Raw genomic sequence first — 27994 nt, 5'->3', positions numbered from 1 at the left:
AGGTCAGATATTGGGAAGAAATTCTTCCATGTGAGGGTGGAGATTGCCCAGAGAAGCTGTGGCTGCCCCTGGGTCCCTGCAAGTGTCCAAGGCTGGGTTGGACAGGGCTTGGAGCAATGTGGGACAGTGGAAGGTGTCCCTGCCCATGGCAGAGGGTGGAATGGGTTGAACTTCAAGGTCCCTTCCAACCCAAACCATTCTGGGATTCCGTGATGTGCTTGGGGGGCTTTTGTTATCAAAGATGGTCTAAAAGCTGCTCACTGAAATAACAGGTGTAAAACTGAAACATCCTTGAGAAGGCTTTGGAAAAATTTATAGGGAACCTGTACTGTTACTGAACTCTTGTGGAAGAAGAGTTTTGAAACTAGGGCTGGAGGAAGCAGCCGTGTAAAGACAATTGGATGCTCTTGTTTTGTGCATGGTTCCAGACTGAGCTCAGGGCAGCACATTAATGATGTTACTTAAAACGGTCTGGCAGATTTTTCCCTTGCATCTCACCAGTGCTGAAGGGGTTAAAGAGGATTTGTAATGTGATTATTGGAAAGCAATATGCTGCTGTGTCAACGTAAAAGTCGCTAAGAGGATTCCTTAGATATTTGTTGCTAAAAGGTACAGTAATAAGGCATAAAAAGCAGTATGTGTGGTGGGAAGGAGATTAATAAAAAAGCATAGAGGTTAAAAAATTTAGTCTGAACTGCATCAAATTTTAATGAGCTTATGAGCTGTGGGGTTTGTTTGGATTTACAGGGCTGCTTTAATAGTTTTATTTACAGTAGCTTTTTCTCCAGCCTTTGTTACTCACTTGAGCTTCCCACAGAAATCAAAGCTCCTCGTCTTGCAGAATGCAGGTGGAGCAATACCTGGGTGGAGCAGAGCCTGTGAGCAGCAGCTGCAACAGGGACTCTTTCTCTACCAGGATTCATGCCCAGCTGGCCAAATCCCAGATAAACAAATAGAAATCCCAACTTAAAAAAAAAAAAAAAAAAAAAAAAAAAAAAGAAGGGGGAAAAAAAGAAGGGAAAAAAAGCCCTAGTTGTCTAATCCACAGCAGAGTGGAAAAACCCAAAAAAAAAAAAAAAAAACCAAAAAAAAAAAAAAAAAAAAAAAAAAAAAAAAAAAGAAGGGGGAAAAAAAGAAGGGAAAAAAAGCCCTAGTTGTCTAATCCACAGCAGAGTGGCCTCTGGCACATGTGTCGAGGGGAGATTAGACTTAAGAGGAGATTTTATTTGTTTTCCTTTACTAAGCACTTGTTCAAAAGAGTCTCTGTAAATATTTGAGTTGCTTTTCATAAACACAAAAAAAAAACCTCAAAAAAACCCAGCCTCAAACAAACCCCAAACTTAAAAGCTGCCTGCAAAGTTTCATCCAAACCTGCTCTCTTGCCCACGTTGTCAGCAGGTGCTCAGGGCTGCCCCAGCTCTCCACCCTGCAGGTTCCCAGGTGTGTTCCTGATCCAGCTCCTTCCCTCTGTTCCAGGCTTCCTCCCTGATCTCCAGTGCCACAGCAGCTGCCTTGCTGAGCTCTGGTGCTGTTGATTACTGTCTGCACGTGCTCAAGTCCCTGCTGGAGTACTGGAAGAGCCAGCAGAATGATGAGGAGCCTGTGGCCACCAGCCAGCTGCTGAAGCCTCACACCACTTCCTCTCCCCCTGACATGAGCCCCTTTTTCCTCCGGCAGTACGTGAAGGTGAGTCCTGCCCTGTGCTGGGAGCTGTGCAGGGCCTGCACTGAGAGGAGGCTGCACAGAGCTGGGAAAGCAGCCCTGCACAAGGAGTTTGCCCTTAGAACAGCAACCAAAATCCATCTTGTAGCACAAAGTTACAGCTGGGAGTGCTCCGAGTTGTCACAGGGCATCCCAGCATCTCTCCCGTCTCTTCCTGCATCCCTTGGTGCACTCCTTACCCAGGAGTTCTGTGGAGCTGTTCCTGGAGGAATTTTTAATCATCCTGAAGGGAAGCTGCTCCAGCTTGTGACTCCGAGCTGTGCTTGGCAGGCAGAATTCCTGAACCTAGTGTGCCAAGGAAGTGGAATGGTGGATGGGAATTTCCACAGTAATTCCCAGGCTTGTTCCACCGCTGTGGTGCCATTATGCCGTGGTTTGGTGTTTGTACAGGTGCAGTGCAAAAAGCCTGATTAAATGTAAGAATGTCTCCTAAGCTGAAAGCTCCTGAGTTGAACTGCTTTATTACTCCAGACTAGCTTAGTGCATCCTCACAGCTACCATCCACTTCAAGGCCTTGTGCAGGTTCTTATTCATCGTTTGGGAATGTTCTTTGGGCTGCAAAGGGGCAGAAATCCCCTGTCTTCAGAAAATCAGCAAAAGCACACTGTCATTCATCATGGCACCACACTGTGGGTGTGCTCAGAGCCTGAGGGATTTCTCTTGCTGCCAGGGTCATGCTGCAGATGTTTTTGAGGCCTACACTCAGCTCCTGACAGAGATGGTGCTGCGCCTGCCCTACCAGATCAAGAAGATTGCAGACACAAACTCCCGCATCCCCCCGCCCATCTTTGATCACTCCTGGTTCTACTTTTTGTCTGAGGTAAGCAAGAACATTATACACCTGCAGATTTCCACAAGAATACTCCAATAATGATTTCTTTCATGGGAGGGATGAGCTTTTGCAGAGCTGATCTCAGCTCCATCTTGTATTTTTAATCTCCTTGAAGAAGTTGAACTGTTGGCTTTGTTGTGTGCTCCTGTTGAACAGGAATTTCGTGTAGGAAAATATACACGAAAAATGAGGTTGCTGTTACTTCTTGGAACTCAGTGGTTGCTGCCACAAAGCTTAGAGAGAAAACCTGCTGTGAGATGGAAAAATGTAACATCGTGCTCAGCTGTTGGTACTTGGGCCTTAAAAAAGAAATCAGGAAGATATGTGGTGTTTGTCTTCGCAGTTTGCTTCCTACTTTACATAGCAAGTTATCTTACATTTACACAAGTATGAGTTAGGATTTCTTAATTAGCCTTGGTTGGGTGTTTATTTGAGGTTGGAGATGACAAGGGATGGTTTCCAGCAAGCGGTGCAGTGCTGCTGTGCAGTGTCTTCTGCCTGGGACTTAAAGGATTAAAGCTGGGTGAAGGCATCTCCCATCTGTTTACTTTTTGGAAGAAAACACTCATTTTTGGTGGCCAGCGTGGCCCTGGTGAGCTCACTCTGCCCTGGCTTCCCTCTGCAGTACCTGATGATCCAGCAGACGCCGTTCGTGCGCCGCCAGGTGCGCAAGCTGCTGCTGTTCATCTGCGGCTCCAAGGACAAGTACCGGCAGCTGCGGGACCTGCACACCCTGGACTCGCACGTGCGTGGCATCAAGAAACTGCTGGAGGAGCAGGGCATCTTCCTGAGGGCCAGCGTGGTGACAGCCAGCTCGGGCTCTGCCCTGCAGTACGACACCCTGATCTCCCTGGTAAGGGCAGGAGCAGGGAAAGGGCCTTGGAGTGATGTTGGTGTGACAGGAGTGCTGATGTGCTCTTTGATCCCATCCCTTTGTGCCTGCAGATGGAACATTTGAAGGCTTGTGCAGAGATTGCCACGCAGAGAACAGTGAACTGGCAGAAATTCTGCATCAAGGATGACTGTGAGTTCTGTCTCTGCATGGTTTGGGGGAACAGTGGTGTCGTGGTTGGGGTCAAGGTGGCTCAGATGGGGAAGCTCAGCAGAGAAGGGGAGACACAGCTGAGGGTTTTGATAGGACTGAACTGTTTCCAGTACTAATTATTCCAGTGCCCTAATTGCATCTGGTCCTTGGCTAAAGAGCAAAATATGGTGTAATGGATAACTCAGAGGAACAGGAGGTCTGTGTTCTCTTGCTTGTGCAGCCATTGTCCCAGAGAGTAATTTGGGATGAGCCACTGTACCTGGTGTACCCCAGTGTTAGGCTTCTGTGGTCCAGGGGCAGGACAGTTCTGGGAGTACTTGTGTACAAAGGCTTTTGGTTTAGGCTGAGTTTTTTTGGTTTGTTTTTTTTTGTTTGGTTGGTTTTTTTTTTTTCTTTTTTAATTCAGGCTTTAGTGGCATGGAGCTGTGTCAGGGCAGGGTTAGGTTGAATATCAGGGAAAGGTTCTTCCCCCAGAGGGTTCTGGGCACTGCCCAGGCTGCCCAGGGAATGGACACACCCCCAAGGCTGCCAGAGCTCCAGGAGCATTTGGGCAATGCTCCCAGGGTGCCCAGGGTGGGATTGTTGGGGTGTCTGTGCTGGACCTGGGTTGGATTCAATCCCTGTGGGCCTTTTCCAGCTCAGGATATTCCATGATTGTGTGATTGAAACATGTTCCCTTTTCCTCCACAGCGGTTCTCTATTTCCTGCTCCAAGTCAGCTTCCTGGTAGACGAAGGAGTGTCCCCGGTTCTCCTGCAGCTGTTGTCTTGTGCTCTGTGTGGCAGCAAAGTGCTGTCTGTGGCTTCATCCTCTGGAGCTTCCAGCACCTCTTCCACCTCTGCTCCTGCAGCATCAGGCTCTGGGCAGGCGGCAGCGCAGAGCAAATCCTCCACCAAAAAGAGCAAGAAGGAGGAAAAGGAGAAGGAGCGAGAGGGTGAGGGGCAGCTGGGCCCTGTCTTGTGGTTTTAGGGAACAAGTCTGCTCCTCACAGCCTTTCTTACTCTGTTCAGAAAGAACTGGATGACAAATCCTGCTGTTGGGAAAGGGTCATGGCTCGTGGCAAGGGCACCCACAGCCACAGTCAGGCGAGAGGAGCAGTTTTCCCATGTGTACATGGGACTAGGGTGAAGCAGTGTGTCCTAAGAGTGGGGCTGAAATCATGTGCTGAGGACATCCCAAACCCGCTGTGTTTATTGCCTTGAGTGGGTTTGAAGTTGTCTAATAGTGTTACCTAATCTAGTGATGAAGCAGCTTCCACTTAACTTGCCTGTCCTGGGTTGTAGGAGTTTGAAAGGCTCACGAGGATTAGAACAAATCCTGGGGATGCACACCCAGTTAGCTGTGCTCTGCTGTGATTGTGTTCAGACTTGTTTCCTCTGGCTGCCTTGGAAGCTCTGCTGGAGCCAGGGCTGCTGCTTAATGAATATCCACAGTCCTGGGAAAGTAATTAAGCTTCCCTATAAAAGTCACGGGCATAAATTCTCTCTTGGCTTTTCTTCAAGGAACCACTTTGGCTTTCACCATCAGATGGTTCTGTGTGAGTCTTTTCATTGCCTCATGGTCAGTCCTTTTCTTTTTATCAGGATGTGTAGCACATTTCTCACGTCCTCACTGGCAAGTTTTCCTGCAGTTTTTTTCCTGTTAGTCAGGAGTGCTGGGTTATATTTTTGAAAAAGACAGAAATATTAAACTTTCTTGTTACCTGAAACATAATAATTTGTCCCCATTATCCTGACTCTGAAACAGGAGAGTGGCCTGCCTGTGAGGTGCTGCATTTATCTTCTCCCTAAAGCCTTCCCTGTGTCCCTAGGTGAGGGTTCAGGCAGCCAGGAGGACCAGCTGTGCACGGCCCTGGTGAACCAGCTGAACAAGTTTGCTGACAAGGAGACCCTCATCCAGTTCCTGCGCTGCTTCCTGCTGGAATCCAACTCCTCCTCAGTGAGGTGGCAGGCCCACTGCCTGGCCCTGCACATCTACAGGTGAGCCTGGGGCTGGTTCAGGGCCTCAGCCTCTCTCTGAAGGATGCTGGAGCCTGCAGGTGTTGGGCCCCTCTGGAATTGCCCTCGTGGTTTGCAGTTACTGGGGCTGGAGGTGGAAGTTGTGACTTATCCATGATCAATCTCAGTTGTCATGTGCAAGGAGCATTTTATTTCTGCCTGCAAAATCTGACTCCTGTCATGACCAGGAGCAGGTGTTTGTGGGCAAAGTGAATTTCTGAGGCAGATCCAGACCCCCACCATGAAAAGTTGGGAGTTGTGTGGGGAAAGGAGTGCTTTAGGGGGCTGGACTCCTTCAGAGCTCTGTTCAGTTGTTGCAGGACAGCTGCTTTTGTTTTGGAGTGCTGGAAAACAGATGGGTTCAAGGGATGGTGGGATTTAGCTCTGTGAACTCTGCAAGATGATGGTTTCCCAGTTTGGTGGATTGGAGCTTATGTTCTCCTTGTGCACAAGAACCCTGATTGTCTGTAATCCACCCAACAGGAATTCCAACAAGTCCCAGCAGGAGTTACTGCTGGATCTCATGTGGTCCATCTGGCCAGAGCTCCCAGCCTATGGAAGAAAGGCTGCACAGTTTGTAGATCTCCTGGGATACTTCTCCCTGAAAACACAACAGACTGAGAAAAAGGTACAGTGACATTCCAGAAGGCAGGTACAGCATCCCAGCTGCTCATTTTTGATACAGCTGGCACAGATTTTCTGTCAGAAGAGCTTCTGGTAGAAATTTTTCATGTTATTTTTTAGAACTTTAATGTTAAAAAAAAGCAGGATCCTTAAAGAATTTGGAAGTGTTGGTTTTTGTTTTATTGTTTTGGGGGTGAGATTGTGCTGGTGAGTTTTTTATTTATTGAGAAAAATACTTCTTTCCACATGTGGCTTTTGTGGATCTGGCAGCTCCAGTTTTTAGGTTTTTGCAATTGCAACTCCTAGAAATCTTTTGTAACCATGATTTTTGAACAAAGGAAGTTATGGCTCTTTTAGAGGATCAGTGGGATTGAGAACAAATAATTTAGACCCATTGATACTTGCCATGAGTATGTTTAAAGAGTGGGGAATGCTGTACAAATCTTGGCAGGCATTTGCAGGGGTTGACTGACAAACAGCACTTACTGTGTAAATCTCAAATTTTATGATCAATTACAGTCCTGGGTAATGATTTAAAGGCATCAAGTCCTGTGGGTGTGGTGTGTACTTCTTCTGGGGGACCTAGAACACCAAAAGATGAGGACAGATGAGGATATTTGTGTCTGTGTAGCAATAAAAGCACTGTTTTGAAGACTGCCTTTTCCTGGTTGTATTTCAGCTGAAGGAATATTCCCAAAAGGCCGTGGAGATCCTCCGGACTCAAAACCACATTCTCACCAACCACCCCAACTCCAACATCTACAAGTGAGTCACTTCTGCCTTTGATCCGTGTCACTGGAGGGCTTTCCAGCAGAGCTCCATCCGTGGGGGAATACCCAGGATGGTGGTGGGGATGGGCCCTGCTCAGGTTCTGTGCCTGCTGGGCTTGGGAGAGCAGCAGAATCCCTTCTGCCAGATGGAAACCTGATGTTGGACCCTACCAGCAGAGCTTGGCCTGAGCTGTTCTGCTTTCAGTCAGTAAATGTTATGAGATCTTAGGTCCAGCTGGAGAATAGAGATTTGCAGTTTTGAGTCTTATGTTCTTGGTCCCACCTTGGCCATTGATAATTACAATAAAAATGCTTAGTTAAAAGCTGTTATTTCCAGTGTGATTTACACCGTAACAGTTCTGTTACGCACTGGGACTGGGAAATGGGAAAAATTGAAGTGATTCTGGTTGAATGGCCTTGGTTTAAAGCAGCAAATGCCCAGGTCCATGTGTCAGTGTTGTTCCCTCATTCCAGCACATTGTCTGGGCTTGTGGAATTTGATGGCTACTACTTGGAGAGTGATCCTTGCCTTGTCTGCAACAACCCCGAGGTGCCTTTCTGTGTAAGTAACCCTGGAATCACACAGCCATGGAATATCCTGGGTTGGAAAGGGCCCACAAGGATCAAATCCAACCCCTGGCTCTTCACAGACATCCCAACAATCCCACCCTGGGCATCCCTGGGAGTGGTGTCCAAATGCTCCTGGAGCTCTGACAGCTTCGGGGCCGTGCCCATTCCCTGGGGAGCCTGGGCAGTGCCAGCACCCTCTGGGGGAAGAACCTTTCCTGATCCAGCTTAAACCTCCTCTGGCACAGCTCCAGCTGCTCTGCATGACACCAGCACTAACTGCTGTTATTAAATCCTTTCCAGTGGTGGGCATCCCAACCCTTTACAAATGTGGTTTCCTGTGCCCCTGAGGTTTTGGGGTGCTCTCACACAGGCAGTGTGTCCTTGGTTTGTCTCCCCAGTACATCAAGCTCTCGTCCATCAAAGTGGACACGCGCTACACGACCACGCAGCAGGTGGTGAAGCTCATTGGCAGCCACACCATCAGCAAGGTGACAGTGAAGATTGGGGACCTGAAACGAACCAAGATGGTGAGAACCATCAACCTCTACTACAACAACAGGACCGTGCAGGCCATCGTGGAGCTGAAGAACAAGTATGTTCATCAGGTTCTGTGTGCAGTCTCTGAATCAGATTCGTTCCCTTGGCTTCTTGTTTTTCCCCAAGGTTCCTCCTTAGACTATTACTCATCACTCTCAGCCCACATTGGGTGGGATTGTTCTGAATCCCCTACAATTGCTGAAGCAAAGATCCAGATTTCCTCTGAAGCTTGAAGAATGTCTATAAAATTTGTAAATTCCAATTTTGTCCAGGCTTGCTTTCAAGCACCTGACTTAATTGTGTGGGAACCAGTAGTAATACCAAGAGCACTTCATGGGTAGTTTGACTCCAAAAGGGATTTGGACTTTGCAGCCTGTCCAGGAATGCTGAAAGCATTAACATTGTTTGTTTGAAGCTATAGAGTAGAATTAAAATTAGAAGTTGGATGGTCTCACTCTCAGCTCTGCTTTACCTACCAGAAATGGCTCCTTTTCAACACACTGCTCAGTCTGGAGCCAGTCCTGCTTATGTGCTTCCCCTTCTTACTTCTTGAGATGTTCTCACCAGAATCAGATCTCTCTGGCTTAGGGATTAATCTGTGCCCGCCGCTTATTGCTTATTTGAAGTCTTAATCCTCTGTGACATCACAAGTGGCTGCTGTGGAGAGGATTATGATGTCACAAAGAGAGGATTCTGACTTCAGGTTGAGAATAAGCAGTGGGAGCAGATGAGATCTTTAAGAAATAAATATCCTGTTTTCATGCAAATGTCCTTACTAATAAAAAAATGGAGGTGAAAATCCCTAGAAAATGTCTGTAGAATTAAAGTTTTTCCATGAGGCATCAACAGCTCTTTAATCCCAAACAGTCTCTCACTATGAAGAGGATAAAGGCTTAAAATGTATTTCTGGCTACATATCATGTCAATACAGAAGCTAAGGAAACGAATCCTAGAACTGCTCTCCATTCATCCCAGTTAAAGGAGATTTGGAGCCGAGACGGTTGCATTTGGCTTTTCCTCACACGTGGGCGGGGAGGGAACTTCCCTCTAGAAAACCTTCCTTTGCTTCCCTCCGCTTTCCTTTGCTTCCCTTCCTTCCCCTCCTGTCCCTCCTCCAGGCCGGCACGCTGGCACAAGGCCAAGAAGGTGCAGCTGACGCCGGGGCAGACGGAGGTGAAGATCGATCTGCCCCTGCCCATCGTGGCCTCCAACCTGATGATCGAGTTCGCCGATTTCTACGAGAACTACCAGGCGTCCACCGAGACCCTGCAGTGCCCGCGCTGCAGCGCCTCGGTGCCCGCCAACCCCGGCGTGTGCGGCAACTGCGGCGAGAACGTCTACCAGTGCCACAAGTGCAGGTCAGTGTGTCACTGAGTGTGCCCCCAGAACGTCTGCCAGTGCCACAAGTGCAGGTCAGTGTGTCACTGAGTGTGCCCAGAGCCACTGAGTGTGCCCCCAGAACGTCTGCCAGTGCCACAAGTGCAGGTCAGTGTGTCACTGAGTGTGCCCCCAGAACGTCTGCCAGTGCCACAAGTGCAGGTCAGGGTGTCACTGAGTGTGCCCAGAGTCACTGTGTGTGCCTCCAGGGTCACTGTGTGTGCCCCCAGAACATCTACCAGTGCCACATGTGCAGGTCTGTGTGTATCCCCAGGGTGTCATTGGGTGTCCCCAGAGTCACCATGTGTGTCCCCAGCATGTCACTGGGTGTCCTTAGTGCCCCCAGAGCATGTAGCAGTGCCACAAGTGCAAGTCTGTGGGTGTCCCCAGTGTCACTGTGTGCCCCCAAAGTCCCTGTGTGTCCCCAGAACATCTACCAGTGCCCCATCTGTAGGTCTGTGGGTGTCACTGTGTGTGCCCCCAAAGTCCCTGTGTGTTCCCAGAATGTCTACCAGTGTCACAGCTGCAGGTCTGTGGGTGTCACTGTGTGTCTCCAGAGCATGTAGCAGTGCCACAAATGCAGGTGTGTGTGTCCCCTAGAGCCCTCCCGGGTGCCCCACACCCCCTGCCATGTAAATCCCCCATTCTGGTTAATACAAGCACACAATCAAATTAGTGGGGAAGTATAAAACAGGCTTACAGGGATTTAATGTAATGCAGGCTAACAAAGGGAGCCTGGGAGCACAATTCTCAGCCAGCTGAAGTTTCACATCCAGCCCTGGAAGTTCACACCACAGAATTCCCCGGAGCAGGTTATTTTTGGCCTGCCTGGGCTGGAGGCTGGAGTTCATCTGGGGGATTGCGGGGCTTCCCCCAGGATCCCTGGCTGGGCTGGACAGACAGTTCTATTCATGGCTTTTGTTGTGCTCTCCTCATTCAGAGCGGGCTCAGGGGTAATTTACTGTGTGCTATTCACACTTCTGCTACAGCCTTAGAAATCCTTCTCTTTTGTCACTTTTGTCTCCTTATCTGATATCTCTTTCCCCTCATTGTTGTCCCTATTCATCTCTAATTCTCATGGGATTCGAGGTGTTTAGCAGGCTCTTTTCTGGTGATTGCTGGTGTGTGGAAAGGTTTCCACATCCCTTCTGGAGCTCTGGGATCTATAAATCAATTCTGTCTGCTGCCCTGCTCTGCAGTGGGGTGAAGCACTGCAGTCAGTCCCACTGCAAAGCCCAGACCCTACAAACCAGAACAGTTCCTTCATCTGTGTTCTACCAAAGGACACAGTGCCCCAGCCTGACTTTCTACTGGGAATTACTGTCATTAAAGTGGAATTGTTAGGAACAATTTCTGTTCCTGCTTTTTCCAGCCAGAACGTGGCACTGCTGGGAGGACGTTTTTTGTTGCCTGATCTGTAGGTTTTGATTCTCAAGTATTTCCCTTCCCCAGGGCAGTCTGGTCACCGAGGTGTTTTAAGTCACCCATCTCTTTTACCTGAGTCTGTTCAGTTTGTTCCATTGCCTTGAGCTGCAGGTTTTGAGCTGCTGCCTTCCTTTCAGGTCCATCAATTATGATGAGAAGGATCCCTTCCTGTGCAATGCCTGTGGCTTCTGTAAATACGCCCGCTTCGACTTCATGCTCTACGCCAAGCCCTGCTGCGCCGTGGACCCCATCGAGAACGAGGAGGATCGCAAGAAGGTGGGGCTGCCAGGAGACCCTGGAGCTCTGGGCCACTGTGGGACAGCAGGGCTCCCTCTCCTCTTGTGGGGACAGCAGGGCTCCATCCCCTGTCAAAATCAGTGCTCCTTCAAGGCTCCTCACTGACCGATGCATTCTGGGTTTGTGTCTTGCTCCACCAGAGAAGTAATTCTTCAAACAACATCAGTCAGTGCCTCACTTATGAACTGACTGCATCTCTTTGCCTTGCTGTAGAAGGGGATGGATTTGGGTTCTTGTGTTTGCTTCCGAGCCCACCTGAGGAGCCCTGTGCACTCTGTCCTGTCCCAAAGGATCAGTGTGCTCGGTGTAGTGTCACAGGGTGTGCTCATTTGTGTCACCACAGTGCTTCTCAGGGCAGAACCAGGCTGCAGGGTCACAATTCAGAGATTCCCCCACCAAAAAAAAAGTAAAAGAGAAGACTTGGAGCTTGATGGCTGTAGTTCTGGAAATTAAATAAAAGTTTCCTTTTCCCTTCGTAGGCAGTGACAAACATCAACACTCTGCTGGACAAGGCTGACAGGGTGTATCACCAGCTGATGGGACACCGACCACAGCTGGAGAACCTCCTGTGCAAAGTGAACGAGGCAGCCCCTGAAAAGCCCCAGGTAACCAGGGCCAGGTGGAGCTTGCACAGAGCTCAGGCTGGGGACACACTGGCCTTGGCTCTGCCCAAGGCAGTCCTTGCCTCAGGTGCTGCTGTGCTGTTGTTGTTTTTGTGTGGAGCCTCCCTTTGTGATTCCTCTTTGCTTTCCCCTGTTCCAGGATGAGTCGAGCAGCAGTGGAGGGATCAGTTCTACCTCAGCCAGTGTGAACAGGTACATCCTGCAGTTAGCCCAGGAGTACTGTGGGGACTGCAAGAACTCCTTCGATGAACTTTCCAAAATCATCCAGGTACAGTGTGCTTTGGTTTGGATTTGGGCCAGGTGTTTATTAGGGAAAAAAAAACCCAGATGTTGCCATTCTTCATTTAATGATGTCATTAACAGCAGGCGATCAGCTGCATATTTTCAGGGAAATAATAATAATTTCTAAAAGCTATGTATTAATTACTAGAATTTCAGCTAGCTTGTGAAACTGGTTTTCTCAGCAGCTACATCATGAAGAGCAAGAGACTGAACAGATGGTTAATTAAAGAGAATTGAATTTTTGCATGTATCAAGTGTTTGAAAACACACCAGTCTAAAAGGTGACCTACAGAAGTGTTTTATAAATTAAATGTATTTATTTGTGCTCCACAAGTCACATAAACACTGGAAAACCTGCTACATCGTGAGTGTCCTTTTGGCTGTGATATTTAAGCATATTAAATATATTTGGCTCTTTCTGTAAAGAATAAATTACTCTGACTTACTCTGCCAATATTAATAGTAATTAATACTGTGGATTTGTCACATTTCCAGTGTTACATTGCATGTAGTGTAAACAGCAGGGAGGATAAAGTGATAAAGTTCTGGAATGGTCTGCCAGGGCAGGTGGTGAAGTCCCCATCCCTGGATGTGTTTAACAAAGCCTGGATGTGGCCCTGGGTGCCAGGGTTGAGATGTTGGGGCTGGGTTGGACTTGATGGTCTTTAAGGTCTCTTCCAACGTAGTCATTCTGTGAATTCTGTGATAAACGAGAGTTAGGCTGATATTCCTCATGGATTTTCCAAGTCTCCTCTTGCCATGAAGGATTTCAAGTTTGGAAGCACTTGGCTAAAAATGTCAGGAAAATTAATGCACAAACACCAGAGGTTTATGTCCAAAAAGGAGACAGAGGAGTCCTTCTGCTTTATTCAGATAAAGGGAGAGGCCATGGGGCATTCCCCTAGGGTCTCTCCAATTTTTGGAGGACCCAGCCTCCTTTTTATCCTAATTTTCTGGTCACATTTCCCTTCTCTTTTTCCCCATTGGCTGAGGTACTTGAGAGGTACAGACTTCCCAGAACGCCTGATACCAAAGATTTCCCTCTGATATATGACCCTCCCTTTTAATTTTTGATTCTTACGGAATTTAGGATTTTTCCTCATTGTTTCTTTCATATTTCAATATCCAATTTCATTTATCAGCAAACCATAAGTTTATTTGTAAAGGCAAATATCTTTTTCCATTCATCAATCAATGGAACCCTTCCCATTGTTTCTTTTATCTCCCAGTGCTGGTTTTATCTACCAGCAGACCCCCTCATTCCTCTCAAAAATATTTCTCCCAAAACAAGCAGTGAAAATAACCTGTGTGTGGGAGCAGCATTGCGTGCTGGCTCACAGTTCCCCGTCTGTGTTCCCAGAAAGTGTTTGCCTCCCGGAAGGAGCTGCTGGAGTACGACCTGCAGCAGCGCGAGGCGGCCACCAAGTCCTCGCGCAGCTCGGCGCTGCCCACCTTCACGGCCAGCCAGTACCGCGCGCTGTCCGTGCTGGGCTGCGGCCACACCTCGTCCACCAAGTGCTACGGCTGTGCCTCGGCTGTCACCGAGCACTGCATCACCCTGCTGCGGGCCCTGGCCACCAACGGGGCCATCCGCCACATCCTGGTGGCGCAGGGGCTCATCCGAGAGCTCTTCGACTACAACCTGCGCCGGGGCGCGGCCGCCATGCGGGAGGAGGTGCGGCAGCTCATGTGCCTCCTGACCAGGTGAGAGCTGCTCTGGGGAGAGCCTCGTCCTTGGGAATGGTGCCTGAGGGTTTCAGCTTTTGTATTTTCCATGTATTTGTGACCCTGCAGTTCTTTAGTGTAGAACTCCGAACTCCACACGCAGTGGCAGCTGCTGTTCTCCCGTTTTGGGCAGACACAGCAATTCCTCTCCAGGCCTGGCAATCAAGGACACTCACTGCCTCAGGCCCCGAGAGATTAAACAAAAGGGAGCTGGGGGGGCAAACTTGGGGTAAATGACTTCATTAGCTGAAGCTGTAATTGGAGGATTAGCCCCCAATATGCAAATGGACCAAAGTTATAAAAGTGTGAAAACCATGAGTCGTGCTCCATTTTTGGGTGCAGCCTCTGGGGGGCTTTGTCTGCCTGAGATGTACCTGAAGGCCCTTCAGTAAATACAGCCACTTTTTATTCCCTTAATTTTGTCTGGCCTCTGTTTTAGGGTAGTCCCAAAAAGGCATCAGGAAAGCCCCCTCAGGAAGGGAAAGCCTCATGGGGAGAGTTACCTTAGAATCACAAAGTGGTCTGGGTTGGAAGGGGCCTCAGAGTCCCATCCCTGCCATGGGTGTGTTGTACAGCAGCAAAGTGTAACCTCCAGCTCCCTGTGCACTTGTTACCAGTTGAGCTGCAATCCTAGGAGCTTTTGGCATTTAGTACAAGCAGAGCATAACAGTGTTGTCTTTTTCCTCCTGGAATCAGGGACAATCCAGAGGCCACACAGCAAATGAATGATTTAATCATTGGGAAGGTTTCTGCAGCTCTGAAGGGACACTGGGCAAATCCAGACTTGGTGAGAGACTCTGTGTTTTCCTGTTTCTTTGTTCTGCCCCTCTGCACTGCTGGTGTATTTTAATCATTGCATCTTCTCTCTTATGGTCTGTTTGTAAGAAAAAAAATTGAGTTTCGATAGGAAATGACATAAATGTCAGAGTACAACACAAAATTTTGTGTACAGGTACATGCTGAAGTTTCCTCAGGCAGTTCCCTGTCTTGGACAGTTTCCCTGTCTTGTCTTTGCTTGTACCTCTGCAGCAGGTCGTGTCCCCCAAGTGTGCATGGGATTAAGCTAACTTAGATCCATGTGTTTTGAACCTGAGTTCATTAAAGCTGGGAAGGCAGAAGGGAGAGTGGGGCACCCCCAAGAGCTGGAGCACTGTGTGTTGCAGGCGAGCAGCCTCCAGTACGAGATGCTGCTGCTGACAGACTCCATCTCCAAGGAGGACAGCTGCTGGGAGCTCCGGCTGCGCTGCGGTGAGTGCAGGCACCCGCCCAAGGACCAGCAAGTGCAGCAGCATTTCCACCTCTAAACCCCTTCAGTGCTGCCTAGAGCTGTGGAGGTGTGTCCTGTCTGCAGCTCTCACAGCATAATGAATATCCCTGTCTGCTTTTAGCTCTCAGCCTCTTCCTGATGGCAGTGAACATCAAGACTCCGGTGGTCGTTGAAAACATCACCCTCATGTGCCTGCGCATCCTCCAGAAGCTCATCAAGCCACCTGCTCCAACCAGCAAGAAAAACAAGGTACTGCCTTGAGGCTGAGCAAAACATTGAGAATTTGCTGATTGAAGTCTGGCATGCTGATCTCAGTGAGGAATTAGTTTGTGAGGAAGCCAGGACTTGCCTTTCCTGGTCACTGTTCCCAGGGAAGCACAAGCCCTGTGACTCTGGTCTTTACACACTGCAAATTACAGATGACTACTTTCTATTTTTCACTGGCTTTTGGTGACTTTGACCACAACTGTTGAGGGTTTTCCCCTCAGATCTGAGGCATGGGGAAAGAGCTACTTCAAAGCCACAGCTTGGTTATTTTGGGCAGACTTGAGGCTTTCAGCAGCTTTGTAGAATCAGTTACCTAAATTTGAAAGATTCAAGTACTTTTGACTCAGATTTTTAAATATAGAGCTACAGTTCTCATTAAAATATATTGATTGCTGTTGATTTTAATTTAGGATTAGATTTGCAGAAGAGAAGGTATTTTTCTGCTTTGATCTGCCTGTCTGATAATCACAGATGGATGTCAGAGATGGGTTTACTGATATTTCAGTAGGAACTGGAATGTCTGTCTTAGTTCACCATTAACAGACACTGTGTTACCCTGCTGTCCACGAGCTGCATTTGCCTCCTCATGGCCCAGCTCCAGTGATTCACCTCAGGAGCTGCTCTTTGGGAGCAGACTGTGGCTTTTTGAAGAATCACAGAGCTTTTTTATTTGTTAGGATGTGCCCATGGATGCTCTCACCACTGTGAAGCCTTACAGCAATGAAATCCATGCACAGGCTCAGCTGTGGCTCAAGAGGGACCCCAAGGCATCGTATGAAGCTTGGAAGAAGTGCCTCCCTGCCAGAGGTAACCCCTGTGCCTGTGACCTGCTGCAGCTCTCTGCAGGAACATGTGTGTCCCCAAATTTAATAAGGAATGTGCTTCTGTGGAGTTGTGTTGGCTTCTGTCCTGTGACATCTGATTCCATCCTCACATTTAGTCCTTAGAGTTGTAGCACTGACTTTTCTGGGCTGTGTGCCTCAAACTCTAAACAGAAAATGCTCTGTGCCCAAAGACAATCAGGGACTAAAAAATGAAATCTGTTGCTTACTTAAATTGATACCAGACATCTGGAAAGCTGATGAAATTCCTTGAGAGAGGCTCTGGGATTTGCATGAGGCTTGGAATTGAGCATGGCTCCACACAAGAGTGAAAATGGCAGCAGGAGGAGATGGGAAGCACTCAGTTCCCAGCTGGAGTTTGGCAAGTTCCAGTAGGAAGACAAAAGTACTCTGGCAGTTTGCAGTTCATGACTGCTGACAGTTCTCTTGGGCTCTGCTCAATATTGCAGGTGCAGATGCCAACGGGAAAACTCCCAGCAAAGCTGAGCTTCACCAGCTCTACTTGTCAGAAAAATACGTCTGGAAGTGGAAGCAGTTCATGAGTCGCCGTGGGAAGAGAACTTGTCCTCTGGATCTCAAGCTGGGACACAACAATTGGCTGAGACAGGTAAAGGTGGGAGAGCCCAGGGCAGGGTTCAGTCACACAGTGTGGGTGGTTTGCTGCAGCTCCTCTGCAGGGGTGTTTGGGGAGGCTGGCACTCACTGCCTCTAATTCCAAGTCAGGTTTGCAGCTGTGCTCCCTTAGAAATGCTGCATCAGACACAGATCTGGGAGTCTGTGGGTTCTTAAACTCTGAACCTTTCATTGCCACGGTGCTCCTTCCTGCCTGATGAGCTGCACTTCTAAAGGTTCTGGAGCAAAGCTTTGCTTCCTGTGTGTGTGGACTAGCAGGTCCATGCACTCTTTTAACACTTTGGTGCTGAGCAGAGCAGGAATTGTCACAGAACCAAGTGTTTGGAGAGCAAGAAAACACTGCCACCAGATCACCCAACAGCCCTCATGTTGTGCCTTCTTGTGAGCTGTCACAAGTTCAGCTGTGCCCATGGGTCTGACCTGGCTTTTCCTGCCCCTGCCCCAGGTGCTGTTCACTCCTGCCACCCAGGCTGCCAGGCAGGCTGCCTGCACCATCGTGGAGGCCCTGGCCACCATCCCCAGCAGGAAGCAGCAGGTCCTGGATCTCCTCACCAGGTATTCCTGTGCTGCCACACCTGGCAGCTCCATGAGTGTTTGTGTTCAATTCTTACCAGAATCTCTCCCTTCTTGCAGCTTTTCTCACACCTCTCCCTGTATACCTGCAGTTCAGGGGTCTTTTTGAGCTGGATTTTTCAACTTAACTGGCTGGGAGGGTATAGATCTAGGGAGAGTTGGGGTGTGCTGCCTGGCAATGAGCTCTTGCAGTCTGTACTTTTTCCAGAAGTAAGGATCAGCTGTTCAGCTGTGTGGCCAACATTTCCCCTGCCTCTTCAATGACAGAATAATAGGGTGAACTCTTTTCCACCTGCTGTGACATAGCTTACCCCAGCCCATGCTGATAGCACAGTCAGCTCCTTTTTGGGACAAATACTAATTTAGCCAGCAAGTAATGAATATCAGTGATGCTGTTAGCAAGGACAACAGGGAGGATGGATTTCTGGATGCTCTTCCTGCCTTTCCACAGTGTCCTTAGGCTGGAATGAATGCCTTTTGTTGCTGTGAAGGGGTTGTCAGCTTGTGCTTCTCTTTCACAGCTACCTGGATGAGCTGAGCATTGCTGGTGAATGTGCTGCTGAGTACCTGGCCCTATATCAGAAACTCATCAAACCTGCCCACTGGAAGGTCTACCTGGCAGCCAGAGGGGTTCTGCCCTACATTGGCAGCCTCATCACTAAGGTATGGATTTGTGTGCAGGAAATGACCTGTTAGCTTGGCTTTTTTTTGCTTTGAAATTCCATCCCTTTATTCAGTGCCCTGTTGCTGACCCTGCCAAGGTTCTCAAGTTCACACTTCAGTGCTGTTACCTCTGAACAGAGGGAGCCACGGGGGTTTTAGCCCCAGCTGGAGAATTCCTCAGCACTTTAATTAACTGCTCGGGGGTTGTAAATATTGCTGCACTGCCTTGGCACCTGGGAGCTGTTGTGCAGCTCCCAGGCTGGGCTCTGAGAGCCCTTAGGGACAGGGAAGGATCAGGTGTGCTGCCATTGCTGGAGAAATGGGAATTACAGCCTTTGGAGAAGCAGCACTTTGGGTCTATAGTGTTCAGAGTGAGTTTTCTGTGGGGGTCCCTGCTGCACTCCAAAGAGGCAGGTGACACTCTCCATATCAGTGGTGACTGTGAGTGCTCCTGGAGGGCCACTAGAGCCAAGCAGTGGGAGCAGGAAGGTGCAGGGGGGAAATGAGAGGGATATTTGTGGCAGGTTTCCTCTCCTTTTCCCCTTCCCTCCCTGCTGTTGCAGTTGTGCTTTCTGTGTGCCTGGCTCAGTTTCTGTGCTGAGTTCTTTGCACCCTGTGTTAGACACCCCGATGGTTATTGACATTGCAGGGCCATCTTGGCCTAACAGGCTGTTAATTATTTTAATTATTTTCAGGAAATAGCTCGTTTGCTCGCCTTGGAGGAAGCCACACTCAGCACGGATTTGCAGCAGGGATATGCCCTGAAGAGTCTCACAGGTATTCAGTGGGCCTGCAGCAGGCTTAGAGCCTGGTGGTCATTGTTCTCTAACAGTCTGTGGTAGAATTTCAGAGATCTCATTCAGCTGTGTTGCCATTGTCAGCACTGGATTTTTGCCATCGATTTAACACTTAATCTCTAAATGGATTTTTCCATATTTTTTTTGTGGTCAGAGTTTTTATTTGAACTGTGGTAACATACCAGGCAAGCTTCATCATTTCACTTTATTACATAGTACAGTCCCTGGCACCACTGTAAACACTGCTGCTTTATTCCTACCTGTTGTTCTTACCTTCCTATTCTATGGGAGCTTTTCTTTTATCTTCTAGGGTGTATACCCTTTTACAAAAATTTGTTGGAAATGGAAATACCTCATGAACTAGATCATTGTTTTTTGTATCCTCTTTCACATTCTTCAGCCATTAGTGGGTGAATCCATAAAGCCTGGCTTCTTGCAAGAAGCAGCATGTTGATCAGTGTGTCATGGGAAAGAATCCTTGTGTTTGCTGATTCTTTACTTTATTGTAGGAGTGACCAGTTTGGTGATGTCACTGATAAGTCATTTCACATCATCAGAGGTATTAGAAATATTGCAAGAGGAGCAGTCATCTGCTTTTGGAATAGCTTGTGACAGAAAAATGCCAAAGAGTGCAGAATTTTATATCAAGCACACAGGAAATTCCTTAGGCCCTTTCCTCATTCCCAAACTATTTTTCATATGTTACAATCTACAAGCCAGGCCAAGGCTTTTGCCTGCAACCACCCAGTTCACAGGAATGAGCTTTAAACCCCAGACTGATGGGAGCTGGAACAAGCCATTTTTATGATACTGTACCCTATTTGCTGCTATGAAATTTAGAAATCAAATTCTGTCCCACATGCTGAATTTCTGTGTCTTTCTAGGTCTTCTCTCTTCCTTTGTGGAGGTGGAGTCCATCAAAAGGCACTTCAAGAGCCGGCTGGTGGGCACGGTGCTCAATGGCTACCTGTGCCTGAGGAAGCTGGTGGTGCAGAGGACAAAGCTGATTGATGAGACCCAGGACATGCTGCTGGAGATGCTGGAGGACATGACAACAGGTAAAACCACCTCTGCTCCGTAAATCCAGCCTTGGGATCAGCAAAGGTGGAAAAGCAGAACAGCCACACAAAGAACTTCTCTAAATGACTGCTGTAGTCAGGGGGTTTATGGCTTCCAGTATTTTCTGTTGGCACAGAACAGTTGAATATTGTTCCTAGTCACCTCTTATTTTCCAGGAATCTCAGCCTTCTCATTTTTATGGGGCTGTTTTACTGCAGCCCAGCCATGCAGAGTAACCCTACCAAATAAATACCTTCCGTCTTTCACAGAGTGGATTCACAAAAGAAGAGAGCACCAAATTGTGGGGCTGGCTGCAGAAGGATTTATTGCGTGTTCTGAGTTCAAGTGGAATCTATAAAATTGCCTCCAGTGTCCATTTTAAAGTTTCCTTTTCTTGGCAGGCACAGAGTCAGAGACCAAGGCGTTCATGGCCGTGTGCATAGAGACTGCCAAGCGTTACAGCCTCGACGACTACAGGACCCCGGTGTTCATCTTCGAGAGGCTCTGCAGCATCATCTACCCTGTGAGTGGGGCAGGGTCACACTGCCTGAACAGAGCCCTGCAATGCTTTGGGAAAGGACTTAAAGATTGTCCAGTGCCCCCTCTGCCATGGCAGGGACACCTTCCATGATCCCAGGATGCTCCGAGCCCTGCCCAGCCTGGCCTTGGACACTTGCAGGGATCCAGGGGCAGCCACAGCTTCTCTGCCTGTGCCAGGGCCTGCCCACTCTTCCCAATATCTGACCTAAATTTCCCCTCTTTCAGTTTGAACCCATTCCCCTTTGTCCTGTCACTCCAGCTCCTGACAAAAAGTCCCTGTCTGGCCTGGAAGGTGTTGTAGGGTCTCCACACAACCTTCTCCTCTCCAGGCTGAACATTCCCAACTGCCCCAGCCTGTCTTCATAGGGGAGGTGCTCCAGTCCCCTGAGCGACTCTGTGGCCTCCTCTGCACTTGCTCTAACAGTTTCATGTCCTTTTTTGTTGAGGGTCACAAGAACTGTGTGCAGTGCTCCAGGTGGGGTCTCATGATAGAGAAGGAGAATCACCACCAACCACTTCCAGCAACCCTGGATCTGGTTCCTTTTTCCCAGGAGCACCAGTGTCTGCAGTCATGATTCACCATTAGCCAGTGTAGACCCCAGTGTATCCCCTTTGGGTTCAGGTTTCCTTAGGAATTTGGTTGCTCAGTGATCCTGGCCATCCTCTGAGTGTGGCATGCAGAGCAGATGCACCAGTGGGGAAAGGACTGAAGGTTTAAGAATATTCTGCCACAAAAATGCAGGAATGGGAGTGTGGTTAGGGAAAAACTTATTCACTCTGTCTCTGCTGCTGCTCTTTAGGAGGAGAATGAAGTCACTGAGTTCTTTGTCACTCTGGAGAAAGATCCCCAGCAGGAAGACTTCCTGCAGGGCAGGATGCCAGGGAATCCCTACAGCAGTAACGAGCCTGGCATCGGGCCCCTCATGAGGGACATCAAGAACAAGATCTGCCAGGACTGTGACCTGGTGGCTCTGCTGGAGGATGACAGTGGCATGGAGGTGAGAATTCCTTGAGGTGGGGATTTCTTGCACAGACCTGTGGGATGCTGGTTTTGGGCAGCTGGTGGTTGCTGGGGTGGTGATGTAACAACCTGAGCTTGTTCTTGACTTGTTCTTCTCTCCCTTTCAGCTTTTGGTGAACAACAAGATCATCAGTCTGGATCTGCCTGTGGCTGAGGTCTACAAGAAGGTGTGGTGTCCCACAAATGAGGTGTGTGCTACCTTTGTACAAGTTAACAGCACAGAGCACCTGTCCTTCACATCAACAAAAAAAATGGGGAAAAATCAAAATCACACGCGTCAGGATTTATTTCCTGGCATGTAATTTATTGGGTGTAACTGCTCAGCAGCTTTTGGTGCTCTGTTAGGACAGATTGTGCATGGCCCTGCAACGTGAGTTGTTGCAGAGCATTGCCCCAGGTGAGCTGTGTCCTGTGTCACACGTGACTCTTGCTGAGGAACAGCCTTCCCTGTGTTCCCCTGGGGAGAGCTGAACGTTTCAGTGCCTTTCAGAGCATATTTCACACTCCATCTGCACACAAAAGTTTTGTGTGTGTGCACACAGGGACACCAGATTGCTCCATCAGTCTGTGTTTCTGGGGTGAACCCAAGTTATTTGTGCACAGAGCATCCAGTGCTTCTCCATATTTGCATTTCTGCTCTCATTTTTTTCATCAGGAGCTCAAGCATGTGGCAGATTTATCCTTTTTTTGCTTTTCATATTATGTGTGTTCATAGTTGTGTGTTTGTCACATGAAGAAATGGACCCAGCAGTCTCAAGGGTCCAGTCCACCGTGTCATACTAAGCTTGTTCCAGAGGTGGATGTGGTCCAGAACAAGCTCTTCCCTTCTTTCCTTGTGACCATTAAAATAAACTCCCACTGAGACAATCAGGTTCAACCTTGGCCACTACAAATATATTTTTAGAGGCACTTGAGTTCATAAAACAAGACTGATTTGCCCTGAATTTCTTGGTCATTCCTCATTTCCTCCTGGCCTCAAATCACCTTTGAAACCTCCATTTCCTGAAGCCATTTGTGTGAAGAATTCAAACAAAGTTCCAGTTAGCAGTGAATGATGATCAAATGGGTCTCATTAAGCTTTATTTCAGGAACAAAGCCTTCAGTACTGCAAAATCAAGCCCAAACCTTGTGACAGTGATCATTTTTTAGCAAGATACCAACTTGGAAAGGGAGATGAGGTGCTGGTGTTAATCTGTGAGTTCTGATTAGAATTCTCATCAAGTCACTGGTGGGAATGTTCCCCATGCTGCCCCTGGAGGAGCTGTTCCCGTGGGATGCCGGGCTCGAGCCAGCGTGCAGCTCTCCCGGGAGGGAAGCAGCTCTGCTGGTGAAAGGCAGAGTTTGCTCAGCATTCCTGTGGATGAACAGCTTTCATCTGTCTTCCTTTGTGAGCACCTCCTGGAGCCGCAGCTCCCGTTCCCTGGGAGCGACAGGCTCACAAGAAACGCAACCTCAGGCCCCTTTTTGTTTCCCTTGTCTCTCAGTGGCTTTTTTTGTTCATCTGCCGTTTTACCAGGGCCCCTGTGGTGTTAATTGCTGGTCGCCAGCGAGGCCTTTGAGCAGATCTTCCCCCCGGGGCTTTCCCTGTGCTTATGTATTTGCTGTGACATTAAGCACTGCTTATTCCACATTAGGCTTAGCACGATCCCTGACAGGTTTTCTCTTGCAAGGTCTCCTGCTCCCAAATCTGGGATTTTTCTTTTCTGCTTTTTATTCAGACCTATGGATTAAAAATGGAAAGTTTCATGATATGCTGTCAGTATTTCCAGCTGGAAATGCATCTGGAAAAGTGTCCCTTTCTCAGGGTAAAAGCACAGCTTTTTGGCTGTATCAGTGATGCACTGTCTTACTGAAAGCTCATTAAATTGCCTTTTACTCCTCTTCCATTTGCCATCACTGCAGATTTTATCTATTTGAAAGCTTTCATCCAATTAGCCTATCCTTTCCTGGGCTGTGCCTGTTCCCTGTATTTCCCAGGGAACCCTCAGAGGAGAGGTTACCATGGAAAGCAGGTGTTCCTCTGCAGATGAACCCCTTTTCCTTGGCTGCATCTTTCACTGGTGCTAAAGGAAACCTGGAGGAGATGGAAGGAGGAAGAGACTGTTTATCACCAGTCTGTCAATCAATTGGCAGTGCCAGGAAAAGCTGGGCAGACCAAGGGATGAGTTACTGATGTTTTTGCAGGTGGCTCTACTGTTGTTTTTAATTCATCTCAGGAAGGGGAGAATGAGGGAGTGAAAGATTTCTCTGTGCTACCATCATCAGGTGGAACAGCACGAGGGAGAGCTGGGGCTGGAGTGTCAGTACACACTGAAACCAGAACCAGGCTTGTGTACAAGTGCCCAGAGACAGAATGAATAAAAAGCTCTGCTCTTGCAGGGGGAGCCCATGAGGATCATTTACCGCATGCGGGGGTTACTGGGAGATGCCACGGAGGAATTCATCGAGTCCCTCGACTCCACCACTGGTAATGCATTTGTCTGCTGAAAGCTGGGATTAGATTTGAAGTCTGAGGTTTGCTGCAGAGCAATGACATTATTATCCTCACAGCAGTGAGCTTAAAGTTGATTGACGTTGCTTTTGCTGCATTTACCTGCTTCACCTCGAGTGAAGGAGGATTTTAACAGCGCTTTAAAGCTGTGCTTCAGATGTGAGCACTTGCTTGGCATGGGGACCATTCTGCCCAGCCCTTCTTCATATCCCTGCTCTTAATTCTTTTTGAATTCAATACAACTGAAGTGATTGGAATTGCTGGGAAATGTGTGCTGCTCTGCTCTCCATTTCTGCTTCTACTGCACGAGCGTGTCCTGCTGTGGTTGCTTCTGTCTTCATCACCTGTGTCTGTCCTGCAGATGAGGAGGAGGATGAGGAAGAAGTGTATAAGATGGCAGGGGTGATGGCCCCATGTGGAGGCCTGGAGTGCATGCTCAACAGACTGACTGGCATCAAGGACTTCAAACAGGGCCGGCACCTCTTAACCGTGAGTCTCCCTTTGGCACCGGGCTCAGGAGTTGTGGGGTGGAAAATTCCACAGACATCCCTGAGGTTTGGACAATCTTCCTTGAGCTGGAACAGTTCTTACCCTCTCCTGTTCTTTTTGGGTAACAATTCCTTACAAAACGTGAAATGTCGAGAACCTGAGGAGTTGGTAAGACCAAATCCTGTCTTGTTGGAGGAATTGTTTTCTGCCTTGGCCATATCTGAAAATCAAAGCTGTGCTAAGATATATAGATATAGATATATATAGATATATATATATATATGTGAAAATCTGGGGTGTACTGTATCCCAGAAGTCTGGAAATCAGGTGTATTATTGTATTGAACTATTACTTTAGTTTCAGCAAAATCCCCCCTCATTGTGAAGGTCCCACAGAGAATCCCTTTGCTGTATTTTGCAGGTGCTGTTAAAACTCTTCAGTTACTGTGTGAAGGTGAAAATAAACCGGCAGCAGCTGGTCAAGCCAGAGATGAACACTTTGAATGTCATGCTGGGGACTCTCAACTTGGTAAGGACAGCCTCGACTTCCAGAAGTGTTTTTTCCATGGATTCCAGTGAATTTAAGCTGCTTCTGACTGCCCTGCTGCCTTGTGACAGCTTAGGAGATGGGAAATATTGCTGTGCTGGCGCTGCAAATTATCCTTTGGACATTCCTTATCTTTTATGGGTGGGAGTGTGGGGGGCAGTTAAACCAGCTGGTGTTCAGTGCCCCTTCCCACCTCAAACCAGTGACTGCTGCTGTTCCAGTGCCCCTTCCCACCTCAAACCAGTGACTGCTGCTGTTCCCCTGAGCACTCCCATGTCTTGCAGGCTCTGGTGGCTGAGCAGGAGAGCAAGGACAGCGGGGGAGCAGCAGTGGCAGAGCAGGTGCTCAGCATCATGGAGATCATTCTGGATGAATCCAACGCGGAGCCCCTGAGCGAGGACAAGGTAAATGGCCCCTTTCCCTGGGGTTCAAGGCTTGCACACCCCTGCTCACAGGGATGCTGAGCTCCAGGAGCTGGAGGGGAGTGCTGATAGAGTCTGACCCTTGTTACACTTCTGGCAGGTCTTAGCAGGCCTTGGGGAAGGGCTCGAGGAGGGCCCTGAACCAAAAGCACTGCGAGGCTGCATCAGGATGAGTCTTGCACGGCGGGGTGAGGGTTGTTAGGCACTGCTTGGATCCCTTCCTGCCTGTGTTGGGCCACGGGCCAGTGAGAGACAAGAAAAGACACAGCTTGGCCTTGTTCTTTGGAGTGTTTTTGTATGTGTTGAAAACATGATTGATTTTCCAGCTAATTGAGAATAAAACTGTATCTCATCTAGACTGAGAACAAGAAGAGCTTCTCACTCATCTTTTGAAGCTGTGGCTGAACAGGAATCTGGTGTGCTTTGGGTTGGAATTATTAGACTTCTGGCTGGAAAATGCTTTAACAGCACGTGGAATAAGCCAGGTGTCAGCTAGAGGGGTTGGTGCAGCCCTTCCACGAGACCTCTGGGAACGAGACTGAGTTGTATTTTTATCAGGGACTACCCCTTCACAACTGGAGTAGTCCACCAGCTCCCAGAGTGAGAATTTTCTTGTAGATTTATTGAATATAAATCCTGCTGCTCTTCCTTCACAGGGCAACCTCCTCCTCACGGGGGACAAGGACCAGCTGGTGATGCTGCTGGACCAGATCAACAGCACCTTTGTGCGCTCCAACCTGAGCGTGCTGCAGGGGCTGCTGCGCATCATCCCCTACCTGTCCTTCGGGGAGATGGAGAAGATGCAGATCCTGGTGGATCGCTTCAAGCCCTACTGTAACTTTGATAAGTACGTTGGCACAGTTCAGCTAAAAGCACCTGAAATGGGTTCTGCTGACACGTCTCTGCCTTCATTTCCTCATTGATGCTACTCCAGTCTAATGCCAGGCTTCAGCTTCATTTCCTCTTTCACTTCTGAGCCATTTTTGAAAGAAATGTGTGAGCTCTAGCTTGAGTAATAGGTCTTCAGAGAGTATTTTGAGGTGACAAGAGCCTGAGTAGCTTTTCTGAGTCTCTCAGCTGGGGCAGGTACGCCATTCAGTGAGAATTACAGGCAGAGTTACCATTTCTTCTCTTTGTTCAGGTATGATGAGGAGCACAGTGGAGATGATAAAGTTTTCCTGGATTGCTTCTGTAAAATAGCAGCAGGAATAAAGAACAACAGCAACGGCCACCAGCTGAAAGATCTCATCCTACAGAAGGGGATTACACAGAATGCCCTGGATTACATGAAAAAGCACATTCCAAGTGCAAAGAAGTAAGAGTCACTATTTAGTGTGTGTGGTTAATGTGTGTGACTGTCCTGTACATCCTCCTCATCCCATCACCACAATCTCCCAAGAAATCCAGGAACAAGTGCCCATTCAGGAACATTCAGAGCTGTGATGCAGAGGTCTGGTGAGGCAGTGCACGTATAGGAATGAGCTAAAAACCCTGAAATCTTCCTATTTGATACCCATCCAAGCTGATTTCTTGGATATCTCAATCCTTGTGTTTCCTGCCTGTTCCCTCCTGTTGCACAGCAAGAGAGTTTTTGCTGTTGGTAGCCAACTCATGAACACAAATCCCCAGGCTCAGAGCTGGCACTGCGGCTGTGCACAGCATGGAAGTGGGAGTGTGACTGTCCCTTCATTAATGAGCTGAGGAGGGACACAGGGGAGGGAGTGTTCCCTGCAGCCTGGAGCCATGCTGCTGTCTGGGACACTCCCCTCAGCTGCTGCCTTTTGTCTTCCATGCAGTTTGGATGCAGACATATGGAAGAGGTTCTTATCTCGACCTGCACTTCCTTTTATCCTGCGCCTGCTCCGAGGCCTCGCGACGCAGCATCCTGCAACACAGGTGAGGCCAGGGCACGTGCCTGCACTGCCACTCTGCTCTGGGGCTGCAGCTGAGCAGTAATTCCTCTAAGAGTTGGTTCTACACGGACTTCTGTTGGGTTTTGTTTTCCCATCTTCACCATAGTTGGAACAGTTTTGCTCACAACTTTTCTCTGCCGGAAGGTTTTGGTTCTAGTCTTAAAGAGAATTCTCTTTGGGGGATAAAGCAGAGAGAAAATCCAGTTCTCCTGAGAGAACTTACCTCTTACCTCTTATAAGAATGTGAAATTCTTGTATTAATTGTTAATTCTCTTGGGAATCTCAAAGTAGACGTAGGTGTGGAAGCTGTTCAGGTATTCCCTGGGCAAGTTCTGCCTTTGCAGAGCATCCTCTGAGTTTTGTGTCACATGACAAGATTGGGAACGTGACTTTGTGTCTTTGTCTTGATGCCTTGAGCTTCTGCTGGGCAGTTTCAGGCATCATCTGGAAAAGTCAGAGATTCTGATTTGAATATTGCCTCCTGCTGTGTGGTGTGAGATTGACACACCAGTGTGAAGAGAAGGTAATTATTGATAAGCTCCTCAGGACGTGATTGTTGGTGTTTGAAGACATCAGTACAATGTCTCATCGCAAAATAAATGTTTTATCCAACATCCCAATCTGAGCGGGTAATGACAAGTAGAGA

The 27994-nt window shown here is 48.3% G+C and overlaps 1 protein-coding gene across 8 annotated transcripts in view; it reads left to right on the top strand.

Moving 5' to 3' along the window:
* UBR4 (ubiquitin protein ligase E3 component n-recognin 4) overlaps positions 1-27994 on the top strand; it is an 82432-nt gene that overhangs the window by 43925 nt on the left and 10513 nt on the right. For all 8 annotated transcript variants that reach the window (XM_041463432.1, XM_041463431.1, XM_041463430.1 and 5 more), the window contains 34 exons: positions 1477-1686; positions 2393-2542; positions 3180-3407; positions 3500-3578; positions 4290-4532; positions 5409-5577; positions 6079-6223; positions 6899-6984; positions 7464-7551; positions 7958-8151; positions 9215-9454; positions 11036-11174; positions 11675-11800; positions 11958-12086; positions 13461-13804; positions 14522-14612; positions 14989-15073; positions 15214-15341; positions 16037-16166; positions 16651-16808; positions 17280-17389; positions 17929-18070; positions 18766-18847; positions 19752-19925; positions 20328-20449; positions 21267-21464; positions 21595-21675; positions 23867-23954; positions 24340-24467; positions 24888-24995; positions 25298-25417; positions 26092-26282; positions 26577-26750; positions 27232-27331. In XM_041463432.1, coding sequence (XP_041319366.1) covers positions 1477-1686; positions 2393-2542; positions 3180-3407; positions 3500-3578; positions 4290-4532; positions 5409-5577; positions 6079-6223; positions 6899-6984; positions 7464-7551; positions 7958-8151; positions 9215-9454; positions 11036-11174; positions 11675-11800; positions 11958-12086; positions 13461-13804; positions 14522-14612; positions 14989-15073; positions 15214-15341; positions 16037-16166; positions 16651-16808; positions 17280-17389; positions 17929-18070; positions 18766-18847; positions 19752-19925; positions 20328-20449; positions 21267-21464; positions 21595-21675; positions 23867-23954; positions 24340-24467; positions 24888-24995; positions 25298-25417; positions 26092-26282; positions 26577-26750; positions 27232-27331 — 4980 coding nt within the window. The remainder of the gene's footprint in view (positions 1-1476; positions 1687-2392; positions 2543-3179; positions 3408-3499; positions 3579-4289; positions 4533-5408; positions 5578-6078; positions 6224-6898; positions 6985-7463; positions 7552-7957; positions 8152-9214; positions 9455-11035; positions 11175-11674; positions 11801-11957; positions 12087-13460; positions 13805-14521; positions 14613-14988; positions 15074-15213; positions 15342-16036; positions 16167-16650; positions 16809-17279; positions 17390-17928; positions 18071-18765; positions 18848-19751; positions 19926-20327; positions 20450-21266; positions 21465-21594; positions 21676-23866; positions 23955-24339; positions 24468-24887; positions 24996-25297; positions 25418-26091; positions 26283-26576; positions 26751-27231; positions 27332-27994) is intronic.

This window comes from Pyrgilauda ruficollis, unplaced genomic scaffold (assembly GCF_017590135.1).
Source record: "Pyrgilauda ruficollis isolate IOZ18807 unplaced genomic scaffold, ASM1759013v1 scaffold165, whole genome shotgun sequence".
NCBI lineage: Eukaryota > Metazoa > Chordata > Aves > Passeriformes > Passeridae > Pyrgilauda > Pyrgilauda ruficollis.
The sequence above is the reverse complement of the archived record's forward strand: the minus strand, read 5'-3'. Positions and strand labels throughout refer to the sequence as shown.